This window comes from Primulina eburnea, chromosome 12 (assembly GCF_022965805.1).
Source record: "Primulina eburnea isolate SZY01 chromosome 12, ASM2296580v1, whole genome shotgun sequence".
NCBI classification, from domain to species: domain Eukaryota; kingdom Viridiplantae; phylum Streptophyta; class Magnoliopsida; order Lamiales; family Gesneriaceae; genus Primulina; species Primulina eburnea.
The window spans coordinates 5,589,539-5,606,468 of NC_133112.1; the positions used below are offsets into that span (position 1 = coordinate 5,589,539).

Below are 16,930 nucleotides of genomic sequence, written 5' to 3' on the forward strand. Positions count from 1 at the left end.
TGTCCATGAAGAAAATAAATATTACCCAAATAATAAATTTGAAAAATCTAATAGAATTGAAAATGATATTCCTTACCAAACGATATCTAATAAAGTTACGACATAAACAAGGCCGTGATTATTAATTCTTTAAATAATAAAATATTAAAATACTTTATATCATAGCAAATTTCTAACAAATAAATTCTATAATCGATTTATTATTCTTATATATAATAAAATTATGAAATATTTATCAATTTAACTTTTATAATCGATTCTAATATCCTTATACAAAATTTGAAATATATTTAATCAAATCGAACATTATAATAAAGAACAAATTATTTAAATACATATCAATTTTTATAGATTTGTAACACTTTATATTTGACGAATTTCACGACTTTACCGACATGTATTCTTTCTAGCATACTTAACTTCTCATTCACATGTACTTTCAAGAACTTCTCAATGGGTCATTGATCTCATAATTATCACGATTGAAACACGTTTAACTCTGAAGTTCTTATGTGATAAGCAGAGACGGATTTACGCTAGGGCTGTACTAAGCTGTAGCCCAGCCCATTTTTTTTATTTAGCGACGGTTTTAGCGACGGTTTTTTAATAACCGTCGCTACTTTTGCGACGGTTTTAGTAAACCCGTCGCCGATGGGATCGGCGACAGTTTTATCAAAAACCGTCGCACATATTAGCGACGGTTATTGCTAAAACCGTCGCTAAAATATTAAAAAATTCTTTGATATTTTTGATGCAACAATAGATTTCATTTTAATGGAGTTAAATACTCGGTTCAATGAGTTAATCGGTGAAACTTCTTTATCTTAGTATAGCTTTAGATCCTAAAAATTCATTTGACTCATTTAACAGTGATGATATTTGCAAGCTTGCGAAGAAGTTTTATCCTGGAGATTTCACAGATCAAGAAATTGTTGTTTTGAAGTATGCATTGATACATTTATAAACTCGATGTGATGCAGAATTTAAAGGTTTCTACACTTGTTGAGTTGTGTCAGCAATTGACCGAGAGTGGACGGTCAAGTGTTTATGTTATGTTGACTAGATTGATTCATCTTGTTTTGACATTGTCTGTGTCTACTGCCAGTATTGAACAGGCTTTTTCAGCAATGAAGCATGTGAAGACGGCACTTCGCAATAAAATGGAGGTTGACTTTCTTGCCGATTGTTTGACACTCTATATTGAACGAGATTTAGCTAAACATATTGATGTAAATTCTATTATTGATGAATTTTATGTTTTAAAATCCCGTAAGGCACAACTTCGTTGAACGATATAATGTATTTTTTTTAATAATATATAATTTATCATATTGAGTTCAAGCCCACCCCAACTCTTATTCCTGGATCCGTCCCTGGTGATAAGCTTCCGAATAAAAGATGCACATTTGTACAGTCCCAAACCTGCACAATGAGTCTCTCAAGAGCCGCTCTTTGTCCGTACAATTTTTTGGCGGGAAATTTGGCTTCAGTCCCCAGCCGCCTTTTTTCTTTGTTTTCAGTCCCTAGGTACTTTTTTAGTACCACATTTCCACATGAAGTGTACCACATTTCCACATGAAGTGTACCACATTTTGTATGAAATAGTACCACAATTTTGTGGGTAGGGAGTGAATGCAAAGAAATATTATGATTGGGGATTTTTAAATAACTTCCCCATTTTTTGGCGTAGTCAATCACTTTTCACTGTCTTTTAAGCATCGATATTCACACTTTTTTTTATTAATAAAGATAATTGTTGTTCATCCATAATTAAACCCAAAATCTTGTGCAAATGATTGTGTAATACATAGCTATTTTAATTTATTTTTATTATCTGTCAACAACTTTGAATATATAATTTTCTTTTGAATTGTCTTATCATCTTTGTCAAGTAACGTATGTACATTTATCTGAACTGTTTTATTATAACCAACATCCTATTTTCTTTATATTCTTTTTTTTTTGAAATAAATCCATATTATTTTTATAGTTAATTGTATTTAAAATTATATTTATATTTTATAAGTTATATAGTACAAACAATGTTAATTATTAAATAAACTGGATAATTTCAAATATATTATCTAAATTTTAAAAAGTATTATAAATTTTGTCATGATTATAAAATTATGATAAAAAAAATTATTAGTTTTTTGACTTATTTCCACCTCAATGCTTATCTCCATTTATATTATACTTTTAAATAAAACCAAAAAATAAATTAATTTGTCAATTTTAAATATCAAATTAATATTGATGACTAATTGTGTATTAATTTTAAAGACCGAAGACAAAAAATATTGAATAAAAATATTTAGGGACCACAAAAATTAAAATGTAAACTAATAAACCAAAAGTATCACTACAACAAAAACGGATTTCCGCAGCGCGCATATAGGCTTTCCGCAGCGCACATTGCACGCTGCAAAGTTCCAAGCCGTTAAAAGTTCAGGATTATCCGCGGCGTACACGTGCAGGCTGTTAATACTATTATCAACAGCGTGCATATGTACGCTGTTAATACAACTTTCCGCAGCATGCAATGTATGTCGCTAATAGTCATAAAAAAATAAAATATTAGCGACGGTATTCGATAAACCGTCGCTCATTGGCGAAAATCAAATCTGCCAATCTGTCGCTAATTTAGCGACGGTCTTTATATTTAGCGACCATTTTATAATTTCGCGACGGTTACAAAAACCGTCGCTAAATTTTGCGTAAAAATAAAAAAAAATTACTTTTACAATTTAATAATTTTTTATAAAAAGTACCATATAACTATAATAATAATACTAATAATACACATGATTATAATTAACAATTAAAAAATTGAAACAAAAACACATATCTAAATCGTATAAGTAGAGAACATTTTAAGTGTTTGAAGTGGTGAGGAGGAAATGGAACGGAGATCCGTTATAAATAGTAAATTTGCGATTTTTTTAGCGACGGTTTTTGAAAAAAGCGTCGCCGATGTATGTTTATGAGCGACGGGTAATAGAAACCGTCGCCGATTTAAAATCGGCGACAAATTTTTCTAAACCGTCGCTAAATGTGGCGTAAAAATCGTCGCACTTTTTAAATTAGTGACGAGTTGACTTATAATCCGTTGCTAATTTAAAAAATTCGACCTCTTTTCCCGCAGCGTGCTAATAATATGCATGCCGTGTATAATATTATTGACGACGTGCGATTAATGTACGCCATTAATATCTGAACACGATTTTTTTTAAAAAAAATGATTTACTATCCGCAGCGTGCTTTTAATGCAAGCATCCATTGTAATATCCGCAGCGTGTTTTAAATGCATGCCGTTAATAGTATCAAATTAGTATCCGCAGCGTGCTTTGAATGCACGCTTTCCATAGTAATATCCACAGCGTGCTTTGAATGCACGTCGTCCATAGTAATACCCACAGCGTGCTTTTAATGCACGCTGTGGATAGGAATATCCGCAGCGTACTTTTAATGCACGCCGTTAATAGTATCAAGTTAGTATCCGCAGCATGCTTTGAATGCACGCAATATCAGCAGCGTGCTTTTAATGCACGCCGTTAATAGTATCAAGTGCAACACTATTAACAGCGCACATATTAGTGCACGCCGTGAAAAGTAGTATTCGCAGAGTGCTTTTAATGCACGCTGTTGATGACGTGCTGCGGAAAATCATTTTTCTTGTAGTGTATACTCAACGTCATGAATATTTGTATGTACTCAGGTAAAAAATATGTAATTACTATAAAAAAAAATTTCTCCTTATTTTATAACAATACAATAAAATATGGCAAAAACTTGTGTGAGACGGTCTCACGGGTATTATTTGTGAGACGGATATCTTATATGGGTCACCCATGAAAAAGTATCACTTTTTATGCTAAGAGTATTACTTTTTATTGTGAATATGGGTAGGGTTGACCCATCTCACAGATTATGATCCGTGAGACGGTCTCACATGAGACTCACTCATAAAATATTAAGCTATTAGAACTAATCAATACTGATGATTATGAAATCATTAACAAAACTGAACGATAGTAAAGATTAATCTTTTAGTTCAAACATTTCTTGATTTTCAGGTCAAATATTATATTTATTACCCAAGATACGATATCATTTTCTTATAATTGTGATATACTGTGCAAAACCTTATACTAAGAGATTGGTGGACATAACGAAGATTGCACTGATGTGGGTACCAATGGGCGAACCGTAAAACCTTAGACATGATAAACACAAATATGGGTATCATAATTATTCACTTCAAATACATGAGTTTAAATTGATTTTGTGTGAAACAATTACTCTTACATATATCAAAGTGATAGAAAATGATGAATCAAAATGAATTCAATTTTTTTTTTATGTGAAACAAATTACTTCTACATCAAGTTACTTATAATAATTTTTAAGATTTTTAAAATTTTCTCATGTTTTTTAAACAAGGTGAAGCTCAAAATATAAAAGTTTTTAAAAATATTACGGTTGTCTTCATGTTTTATGTCTGATGAAATTATTGATGAATAATTATAAAACTTGTAACTACTTTTTCAAGGACGTGATTTATGTATAAAACTTTATAACTTCAAAATATATCATAAAAAAATAGAAATGATGATGGTTGTAAAAAAAATTTAAAATTGATATTTTTGTTTTTTGTTTTATTATTTTTAATACTCATGGTCTAACAATATTATATTATAATTTAAGGTTTGTGATATTAAAATAGGTGTCATAGTGATATTTAAAATATGGTTCTGATTTGAGAACACATAAACAAATATTTTTATAATAAGACAGATTATTGCAACACCATATACTGAAATGTATATCAAACTAAAAACAACTCAATTATTCAAGAACTAGAGTAAAAATTAAAATCCGAATTTTATCGATGTATCATATATTGAATTAATCATTGAAAATGAAAGACAGTGAGGCTAAAGTTAGAAAGTAACATCCTTATATGTTTCACACGTGTAACGCTCATATATATCTTCTAGTAGATAATAAACATACTCCGACCGTGAACAGTAAATTCCACAAAATTACAATTTCTATCGTTCTTCATTAAGGAATTAATAAGTTCAGTTTTTTTTAAGAAAAAACTATTACAAGTTAAATTTAACACTGAAGGATCGATAGATTTAAAATATATCGTTTTGATTATTTGGATAAATTTATATCAGTTGAATTTAAAATTCACTCACTTATTATTGAGTGGATCTTATGTGAGACCGTCTCACGGATATTAATCTGTGATACGGGTCAAACATATCCATATCCACAATAAAAAGTAATACTCTTAGCACAAAAAATAGTACTTTTTCATGGATAACTCAAATAAGAGATCCGTCTCACAAATACGACCCGTGAGACCGTCTCACACAAGTTGTTGTTCTTATTATTTTATGTAAATATAATTATAATAAATCTGAAGTACATATAAAATAAACATAATTTCGTCGTACTTCACATTCATCCTCCAAAGCATGTCATTCCATCAAAAAGCAACCTTACAAAACTCGGGATTATTTCACCCTACCCCTACAGGCACTGCCTGTAGGGGTACATCCAAGGGCCAGAATTTTTTCTGACCCCATTTTTTATTTTTTAAAAATTTTTTTATTTCCCATGATATGAATCTCAACCCTTGATCTTGGGTGTGGGGTCGAACCTTCCCAAAACTCGTATAATATGGGGGCAGCATGGTCATTTTGTCTAACCTCTGCTTCTCCTGCGGGTATCAAATTTGATTGCATTCACATTCACACCTCTCCCACCCCCCAACCAAAATCTAGGGTTTTTTCTCCCAATATTCTCAATACTTTTTCAGCATCTCTTCAAAATCTCCCATATCTATTATGTATCCATCAATGGACATTTGATTTTTTTGCTATATGGAGGTGCCAGATTCTCGTTTGTCTTCCAGCCCCAGGAAGGTGGGGGGCGATGGGCTTCCTCCGCCGGAACCGATGCCTTCAGCGAATCTTCCTCCACCATTCCTTGCAAAAACCTATGACATGGTGAATGACTCGAGCACAGATAAGATCGTGTCATGGAGCGCTTCGGATAATAGCTTTGTTGTTTGGGACTCTTCCTTGTTTTCCAGGGACTTGCTTCCTAAGTACTTCAAACACAATAATTTCTCTAGCTTTGTTCGCCAACTTAACACATATGTACGTTATCCTCGGCCCTGTACTTTTTTGTGCTCTCTTTTTGTATTTATTAGAGGTGATTTGTCGTCTATTGGGGTGTTTTTTTTGGTTGAATGAAGTTCGACTTGGTGGTATGCGTTAATTTACTTGAATAATTTTCTGTCTAGATAGTATTGTTTGTCGTGGGCATATTATAATTTATCTGTTCCATTGCTCGGTTAAAAACAATTGTGGTTGCGTGGTGATTATTTTATCAAGTGAAAAACTTGTTAGTATTAATGAATTTGATTATTTTGGTGTGTGATGACTTAATTGTCGCAACAGAGAACAGTTTTGATGAAATATTTTAACATATGGAGCGGCCTGCTGTTCATTATGTGGTTCTGAAAGAATCTGAAAAGCAATGGGCTGCAGAATGAAATTAGTGAAGTTGAGTAGAGTCAGTTTCAGATACGCACTTGCTGTTACCACCAAAAAATGGGTTCTTGTATGAAGAGTTTCCATTAAGATAAAGAACTGGGAAGGATGACGTCCTGTAAGAGTGAAAATGTTGGGCTAGAAATATCAAAGTAGTTTGATTGATCAATTTACAAGATTCTATTGATGTATAAGTAAGAGGGTAACTGCGATCAATAATCGATTGAAACTCTTGGAGTTAGATCTGCATTATGGTTTCGTCATTATTTCTTTCTTTAAATGTATTTTATTGTGCACAACATGCTCTGTATGCCGAATTGCGACATTTCCTACTGCTTATGTATTTTCTAGCTGATAATTTCTTCAAGGCTATGTTAACTGGCTGGACAAGTACAACTCTCTCTTTAACCGTGCATTCATTGTCTCTCTGTGATGGTCCCTCTAGATGATAATCATGGGAATCATAGCCTATATTCACAATTATTGCTATTTTGTCCTGAATTTTTTGCATCAGATAAATTATAATTTTTGGGCATGGAAACTATATGGTTTCTAAATCAGTTTTCGATCAAAAAATAAAAATAAAATGGTTTCTAGATCTATCTTATTGAGCTCCTCAAACTTGATCAGATAGAATCATAGAATTGTATATGATGTCTTCCATTATAAGTAAATTGAAACCAATATTATTTAAGGACAGAAAATCCATTTAAGCTCAGTTTAATTTTGTATTATATTATGTCATGAGAGACTTGTCCTAGGAGATTATGGTCAGAAGTGCTTACTTTGGTCTGTGCCTGTTACTCTTTGTTGGCAGTGGATTTATACCTGCTAATTGGGATATATTATCATTCCTTTTGTGATGACATCTTTTTTGAAACTTAAAGGAATGTTGTTATCTCACTATTATTTTAAGGAAGAAGAAGATATTAAATATCTATATATTTTTTCTATGCTGGAAAAGGAAGTAATGCACGAATGAGTCATCGATTCAATGGTCGTTTTTTTTACCTTTAATTCCCAAAGTAAACCTGGCGGATTAAGATTAGTTATTTATGGATTTTCACTATTAAATTGGTTCCTGTTGATTGCCATGCTGTTTGCGCTCCAGGGCCTAGGCAGTCTTGTCTCTTGGCATGAGCTTGTTTGATTAGTCTTGGCTCTTGGCACGAGCTTGTTTGATTATCTTGCAAATTTACTTCCTACATATTAAGTCTGGTTATTGTTCTCTTTTTAGTATATCGATGTCACATTTATTATCAATCATATATTTATTACTCCATTAGTGTGGCAATGCCCAAGTTCTGAGCATTCACAGTCCTTTGGAAAAGTCCAAATTAATCTTGGATGTGAGTCTTGAAAGACATGGTTTTATTTTCAATGTTGCCAGAAATATATTTCGGAAATGAAATAAAGATTGTGATACATATTTGGTTTGTAAAAATTGGTGGAAATGTAATTTTAGCTAATGAAAACAAATATTGCCTGAAGTATTACTGGATAAAATAGTCTCTTTGCATGCTCTTCTATTTTGCTTATTAGAAATTGAAGAGCAATGGTTTTTTTTAAAAAAAATTATAAATACTTCCTGTGTGGGAACTTTTGGACAAACAGGGTTTTAGAAAAGTTGATCCAGACCGCTGGGAGTTTGCAAATGAGGGTTTCTTAAGAGGGCAAAAGCATCTTCTTACAGGTATCAGTCGAAGGAAGCCTGCGCATTCCCAGCCTCATCAGCAGCAACCACCAATTGGACAGAGTTCTTCTGTTGGAGCATGTGTTGAGGTTGGGAAATTTGGGCTCGAAGAGGAAGTTGAAAGGCTTAAGAGGGACAAGAATGTGCTAATGCAGGAGCTTGTAAGGTTGAGGCAACAGCAGCAAACCACTGATGGGCAGTTAAAAACAATGGTTCAGCGTCTTCAGGGTATGGAACAACGTCAACAACAAATGATGTCTTTCCTAGCAAAAGCTGTAAACAGCCCTGGTTTTCTTGCTCAGTTTATGCACCAGCCAACTGACAGCAACAGACGTATAACTGAAGGCAACAAAAAAAGGAGATTAAAGCAAGAAGATGTTTCGGATTATAATTCTGTAAGCAATGCTTCCGATGGTCAGATCATTAAATATCAACCTTTGATAAATGAGGCGGCAAAAGCGATGCTAAGACAGATTTTAAAACTGGGTTCTACAAGGTTAGAAAATGTCGTTAATGATTCAGATAGTTTCTTGATGGATAACTGTTCATCCCCGTCCACTACACTGGACTCTGGCAATTCTATAAACCATCATGTCTCGGGAGTGACTCTTCTAGAGGCACCTCCTATTGCAGGGCTGTCATTCACACCATCGGGCATGCCAATTAAAGCTTTTGATTCTGCACTGAGAACCGAGGTTCAATCAGATATCGTCTGTCCTGCTGAAATTGTGTCTGACCAATATTTCGGTGCGAGTCCTCGGATAGCAGCACAAGGGCCTCCTATTACCCTTCCGCCAGTTGGTGATACCATATCGGACATTTCTCAGATTATTCCAGAAAGCAATGGTATCATGGGAACGGAAACAGAGAACGATACTCTTATGGACGCTATATTATCATCAGCAAGTAGCAAAATCCCGATGGACATAGGTGGACTTTCTCCTGATTCTCAAATCGAATGGGACAGTGAAGAACTTCCTGGAATTGGTGATCCTTTCTGGGAAACATTTCTTCGGAGTCCATTTCCATCGGAGATTGAGACCGACTCCAATTTAACCGATGAATTTCTTGAGGCAGGCGATAAATCTCAGCGCATGGAACTGCTAACCGAGCAGATGGGGAATCTATCATCAAATGCCAAGAAACTTTAAAATAGTGCAAGTTTACATTGTAGGTAGGTTACTCCGAAAAATGATTAGATAGTTTTGTACTTTTGTAGCCCTCATGCATGGAACTTGCCTCGGGTATTGAAAGAGAAATTGTACACACATCTTTGGTCTTATGCATCGATACAGTCTATGCTAGACGGGTACGTATACGTCGCGCGATTCACTTTGTCCATTGGATCACGTGGATATCTATGCAATCAACGTATATATGCATGAAAATTGTAAGATCCAAGAATAGATAGGATATATAGTTGATGTCATAGCAGGATCAAAGGCTTTCACTTTATAAATGGATTTGGAAGAATGTTTGGAATTACTTCAAAAATAAAGATATTGAAAGAAACATCTGGGATTTGATTAAAGAAACAACTTTGATATTAGAGTAGGGTGATGAAAACGTTGCAAACCAAATTTCGAAACTTAGATTTTAAATCTTTTATTTTTCAAATTCAAATGCGTTCATCCAAGTATTTCTCTACAAAGTTCTGTTTATCATACATATCACAAGTATGAATTATTATAACGTTTGAATTTGTTTAAATGTCAATGATTCTCGTTCAAAATAAAAAATAAAAAAATGTCAACGATTCTATGTCATATATATGTCAAATTCCATTATTCGACACATTAATTGTTATACAAAATGTATGGAATAAACAGAAAGCTATACTAAAACCAACGAACTAGTAGTATGAACAAAACAGTAGCACAATGCTTAAAATAAAACAAACCGATGCCTGTATGAAAATACAGTGTCCTTAAAACAGATTCGTCCCCTCCGGGATGTGCTTCGAGGATGAACTTGGACGTCTGTTTCCCAGGATACAACGGAACAACCAGCAGTGACTTAGCACGAGACACTACTACGACGAACTGAAAGCGTACCTTTACTTTATCACCGAGATTTAACGGAGGCCAAAAGAAAAGCTAACAATATGAAATGCAAGAGAATGCAAGAGAATACTTGAGAGAAAAGATTTTCATGCACTTGAAATGATGAAATGAACATACTATTTATAAGCCCCCAAAAAGCATACCAAGAGTTATGCAAGATTAATTAACTCAATTAATCTTCCCATTAACTCAAGAATATGAAGAGCCACAAGTTTTCAAGTAACTCAAGAATGTGGAAAGTCAAAAGACATTCCACAATAATGAGCCACAACCAACTCAAGAATGTGGAGAACCAAAAGGCACTCCCACATTCATGACATATAATTTATTCAAATTTCCAACAATCCCCCACATGAATGAAAATTGATATAAATCTCGGTGACAAAGTTCTACAGTTGAATCCTGCATAGGATAGGTAGGTGTTATCCTTTGAACATTCGCTCATGAAATATATTTGCTTTACTAGCTGACCAGTAGACATGATGTCCTTGAACTGTTCTGCCATTTATGTAAATTAAGATATATTTCACACAAGACTCTCCCTGATACTATTCAGTTCTCATGATTGTGTTCGTTTTGGCCATGAACACACGCCTGGTTCTGCGAGAGGGTCTAGAATTGAGCCTTGCAATTCCTTCGAAGCGGCCCCACTTCTCTCTCACATAGGTGATTCTATATTCTTCTCATCAGAATCATTAAAAGCCGTAAGCTTATCCTCAACATTCACTGTTTCATAATAGGAATGGACTAGGGATAACCCCCACAGTGATTCTCCAAATTAATGCGATTAGGTTATCTCTTTGAACCTAGTTCTTGGGATCTCCAGTCAGCGTAGGTTGGGTTTTCCTTCGCACCAATTTATTTTATAGGCTTGAGCCCTATTCCCCTTGACGATTTTGCAACTAATTCTCTGTTTAACCCTTTGGTTAGCAGATCCGCTATATTATCCTTTGACTTTACATAGTCAACAGAGATAACTCCGGTTGAGAGTAGTTGTCTAATGGTATTGTGTCTACGACGTAATGCCTAGACTTACCATTATACATTGTATTTCGTGCCCTTCCAATTGCAGATTGGCTATCACAATGTATACATATAGCCGGCACTGGTTTTTCCCATCCTGGAACATCTTCTAAAAAATGACGCAGCCATTCAGCCTCTTCACCACACTTGTCAAGAGCTATAAACTCAGATTCCATCGTGGATCTGGCTATTACAGTTTGTTTAGAAGATTTCCACGCAATTGCTGCACCTCCTAAAGTGAATACAAATCCACTTGTAGATTTTGAGTCTTTCATATCAGATATCCAATTTGCATCACTGTATCCTTAGATAACAGCAGGATATCTGGTATAGTGCAGCCCATGATCACGAGTGTACCTTAAGTATCTTAGCAATCTGATAATTGCTTTCCAGTGTTCAACTCCTGGATTACTCGTGAATCTACTCAATTTGCTCACTGCATAGGCTATGTCTGGTCTTGTACAACTCATCAAGTACATCAGACTTCCAATGACTCGAGAGACATATTCTCACCTCGATTCTTTGATAGATGCTGACTGGTATCTATCGGGGTTCTAGCCAATGCAGAGTCATCGTTATTGAATTTCTCAATTATTTTGTCAACATAATGTGACTGACTTAGGACTATCTCTTCTGATGTTCTATGAATTTTAATTCCAAGGATTACATCGGCTAAGCCCAAATCTTTCATGTCAAATCTTGAGTTCAATAATTTCTTTGTGGATTTAATCATCTTATCATTACTACCAATGATAAGTATGTCATCTACGTAAAGACATAAAATGATATATCCATTTTCAGTGTTTTTTATGTATACACATTTGTCACATTCACTGAATTTAAATCCACTTTCTATCATGGCTTTATCAAATTTTTCGTGTCATTGCTTTGGTGCTTGTTTTAAGCCATACAGAGACTTCACCAGTTTACATACCTTATTTTCTTGCCCAGTTGCAGAAAATCCCTCAAGTTGTTCCATGTAAATTTCCTCTTCTAAATCTCCATTTAGAAAAGCAGTCTTTGCGTCCATTTGGTGTACTTCAAGATTCCGCAAGGCGGTAATAGCAAGTATCACTCGAATAGAGGTTATTCTCGATACAGGAGAATATGTGTCAAAGTAATCAAACCCCTCACGTTGATGGTAACCTTTAATTACCAATCTAGCTTTATACTTATCTATTGTTCCATCTGATTTCTTTTTCCTTTTGAAAACCCATTTGCAGCCTAGTGGTTTGCTTCCCGGAGGAAGATTTACTAATTCCACGTATGGTTTTGTAAAATGGATTCCATTTCGGAATTGATAGCCTCTTTCTATAGAGGTCCCTCAGATGAACTAATTGCTTCCTTGAAGCTTTGAGGTTCACTTTCCATCATGAAAGTGATGAAATCCGGACCAAAGGATTTCTCAGTCCTAGCTCTCTTGCTACGTCTAGGTTCAATGTCTTGATCAAGCTCTTGTTCTTCATCAATTGTTTCATATAATCTTTTGGATGAACTTGGTTCTTCCTTAGATTTGCATGGAAACATGTGTTCAAAGAACGAAGCATTTCTTGATTCCATTATCGTATTCTTGTGAATATCAGGTATTTGAGATTCATATACAAGAAAACGATACGGACTACTGTTTTGAGCATATCCAATGAAAATGCAATCCACAGTTTTTGGTCCTATCTTTACTTTCTTTGGAGTGGGTACTGCTACCTTGGCAAGACACCCCTACACTCGCAAGTATTGGTAAGGACTTCTACCTTTCCATAACTCGTATGGGCTTTTATCTAGCTTCTTTCGGGGCACCTTATTTAAAAGGTAATTTGCTGTTAGAACAGCTTCCCCCCACATGTTTTGTGGTAAACCAGAACTTAATAGCAACGCATTCATCATTTCTTTCAATGTGCGATTCTTTCTCTCTGCAATGCCATTTTGCTGAGGAGAATAAGGTGCAGTTCTTTCGTGTTTAATACCGTGTTGAGCACAAAACTCAGCAAATGGTGATTCATATTCACCTCCACGATCACTTCTTAGCACCTTAATTTTCTTGCTAAGTTGGTTTTCAACTTCACTCTTATATTGGACAAATTTGTCAATAGCTTCATCCTTACTTTTGAGGAGATATACATAACAAAATTTTGTGCTATCGTCAACAAAAGTGATGAAGTATTTATTTCCACAACGAGTTTGTACACCTTTTAAATCACATACATCACTGTGAATTAGATCAAGTGGTTCACTATTTCTTTCAATAGTTCGAAAAGATGATCTCGTTAGTTTTGCCTCAACACAAGTTTCACATTTGTGTTGTTTGTCAATTTGGAATGCAGGAATGCTTTTCATGTTAATTAATCTACGAATTGTATCATGATTAGCGTGTCCAAGTCTACCATGCCATAAACAAGAAGACTCAAGCAAGTAAGCAAAAGTGTTAACTTTATTCATCACGGGCTTAATAGCCATTACATTTAGTTTGAATAAACCATTACAAACCTAACCTTTGCCAACAAACATTCCACTCTTTGACAAAACAACCTTATCTGACTCGAAGACAATGCGGAAACCATGCTTGTTAAGAAGCGACCCGGACACCAAGTTCTTGCGGATGTCAGGCACATACAGCACATTGTTCAACATCAGTTCTTTTCCCGATGTCATCTTTAGGACAACTTTTTCTTGACCCTTGATTTCAGAAGTGGCGGAATTTCCCATGAACAGCTTTTCCCCATTCTCAGATTCCTCAAGAGTTGCAAACATCTCCTTATCCGAGCAAACATGGCGAGTGGCACCCGTGTCGATCCACCACTCCCTTGGATTCGAACCCACCAGATTAACCTATGATATTACAGCACAGAGATTCATGTTCGAAACCTCATGAGCAATGTTATCTACCACATTCGATTCTCGGTTTCTCTTCGGCTTCTTACATTCAGATGCCTTGTGACCCATACCATCACAGTTGTAGCATTTTCCGGAGAACTTTTTCTTTGACACGCCTCCTTTGGGTCCCATGTTCAACCTTTTGCTGGAGGAGGAAAATGTTCTCTTTTTCGAGCTTTGGTCATGCTCGACAACATTTGCCTTAGCGGCAACAGGAGAAAATAATCGTCTTTCCGAACTCTTGTTGTCTTCCTCGATGCGAAGTCGAACAATGAGTTCTTCAACATTCATCTCCTTTCGCTTGTGCTTCAAATAGTTCTTGAAATCCTTCCAAGCTGGTGGTAGCTTTTCAACAATAGCAGCCACTTGGAATGATTCGCTCAAAGTCATCCCCTCACCGTGAATCTCGTGAAGAATCACTTGGAGTTCTTGAACTTGGCTTATAATCGGCTTTGAATCCACCATTTTAAAGTCCAGAAAGCGACCAACAAGAAACTTCTTGGCCCCGGCATCCTCGGTTTTGTACTTTCTGTCAAGGGATTCTCACAGCTCTTTAGCCGTTTTCTTTTCGCAAAACACGTTGTAGAGCGAATCTGCTAATCCGTTTAGTACATAGTTTCGGCACAAGAAATCAGAATGATTCCATGCCTCAACCGCACTAACAGATTCAACATCTCCCTCACCCTCGTTGAGTTTAGGAGCATCCTCCGTGAGAATCTAGCCAGGTTCAGCATCGTCAAGTAAAACAGCATCTTCTGCTGCCACCTTTTGAAGTCCACACCAGTAAACTTCTCGGGTTTTTCACCGTGACTTGCTGGAACAGCAACCGCAGTAGCATGTGGGGTACCATGAGGGACAACTTGAGGAGGGACAACATGACCAGTTTCCCTTTGCACGTTGGTTTCAGTAGCCATATCTGAAACAACACGTAATGAGTAATCTGTTTTAAGATTGTTATACAAAATGTATGGAATAAACAGAAAGGTATACTAAAACCAACGAACTAGTAGTATGAACAAAACAGTAGCACAATGCTTAAAATAAAACAAACCGAGGCCTGTATGAAAATACAGTGTCCTTAAAACAGATTCGTCCCCTCCGGGATGTGCTTCGAGGATGAACTTGGACGTCTGTTTCCCAGGATACTACGGAACAACCAGCAGTGACTTAGCACGAGACACTACTACGACGAACTGAAAGCGTACCTTTACTTTATCACCGAGATTTAACGGAGGCCAAAAGAAAAGCTAACAATATGAAATGCAAGAGAATGCAAGAGAATACTTGAGAGAAAAGATTTTCATGCACTTGAAATGATGAAATGAGCACACTATTTATAAGCCCCCAAAAAGCATACTAAGAGTTATGCAAGATTAATTAACTCAATTAATCTTCCCATTAACTCAAGAATATGAAGAGCCACAAGTTTTCAAGTAACTCAAGAATGTGGAAAGTCAAAAGACATTCCACAATAATGAGCCACAACCAACTCAAGAATGTGGAGAACCAAAAGACACTCCCACATTCATGACATATAATTTTTATTCAAATTTCCAACATTAATGACTCTGATTTCAAAACCATACATTTTACTTGTTTAGATGATCAATTCTTATAGATTTAAATTCATCTACGATTGTTCCACAAATCTAAATCAGTTCATCCAACCACCAACCCCTCTTTAAGAAAATCTACCGTATCGAACTCAAAAGAGAAATGAGAGTAATTGAATTTGAAATTGGACTATGAGTACTCAAATGTTCATTCCTGAAAAAAATAACAAAAACCTTGCGAAAATCGATTGCTTTGATGGTCCACTCGGGTATATTCACGATTTTATTATTTTTAACAATATTTTTGGAAATTTCAGCAGTTATCACCAATAACATTAAATAATGTGAATCATCATGATGTAGCACACGTGGTTGGTAAAAATTCCCAACACTTGGCGCGAAATTCTAGATAAAGTTCAGAACAAGAAAATTAAACATAATGACAGAACCTTAAGCTTGGTTTGCTGTTATCAACTAAAATCCTGACTCAAACAGAAGATGAAAAGCAGACCACAAGCTTGGTGTAAATTTAACATAAAAAGGACTTAAAATCAGCTAATCCAAAAAGCATACATATATATGATCATTTTCGGTTGAGATGGGTTGAGATTTCTGTACGCCTGTTTCGAGGACCACCTGTCAAAAGTTTTGAATGTTCAAACAGAAAATGAATTAAAGTCGAATTTAACAATACGCCTGAAAATGGCATTACTAGTCAGCTTAAACATTACGAGTCCATTTGGGAAGAATATCGAAGCTAAAGAAGTAAAAGTTGATGCAGACAGTACGGTGCATGCGGCCCACGAAGTTGGCCAGGCTAGTTGAACATATAAAAGAATATTCAATAGCTTTTGATAATACATTACTAGTGCACGCCCGTTGCGTGCATATATAATGTTTATTTATAATTTATTTGATTTATATTTAAATGAGAATCAAAATATAATTATACAAACCAGTGAAGAACTATACTGTTATTTTGATATATAAATTAAGAAATAAATAAAAAAGAAAAAAAAAAAACCCAAGTAAAAATAGAACCTACAATTTGATGCTCATTAAAAATAAAAAATCTATCATCTACAATAACTTACCTTAAAATTTTAACATTTTATTAATATATATATATAATTATTATCGTATATATATATAATAATA

At 35.0% G+C, this 16,930-nt stretch overlaps 2 protein-coding genes across 2 annotated transcripts in view; both read left to right on the top strand.

Annotated features, from left to right (window-relative positions):
• LOC140808375 (binding partner of ACD11 1-like) overlaps nucleotides 1–16,930 on the top strand; it is a 73,700-nt gene that overhangs the window by 40,586 nt on the left and 16,184 nt on the right. The window lies entirely within an intron of this gene.
• Nucleotides 5,741–9,533, top strand: LOC140807093 (heat shock factor protein HSF8-like). Its single transcript, XM_073163772.1, has 2 exons — nucleotides 5,741–6,176; nucleotides 8,187–9,533. The coding sequence occupies exons 1-2, from the start codon at nucleotides 5,898–5,900 to the stop codon at nucleotides 9,414–9,416; spliced, it is 1,509 nt and encodes a 502-aa protein (XP_073019873.1). The 5' UTR covers nucleotides 5,741–5,897; the 3' UTR covers nucleotides 9,417–9,533.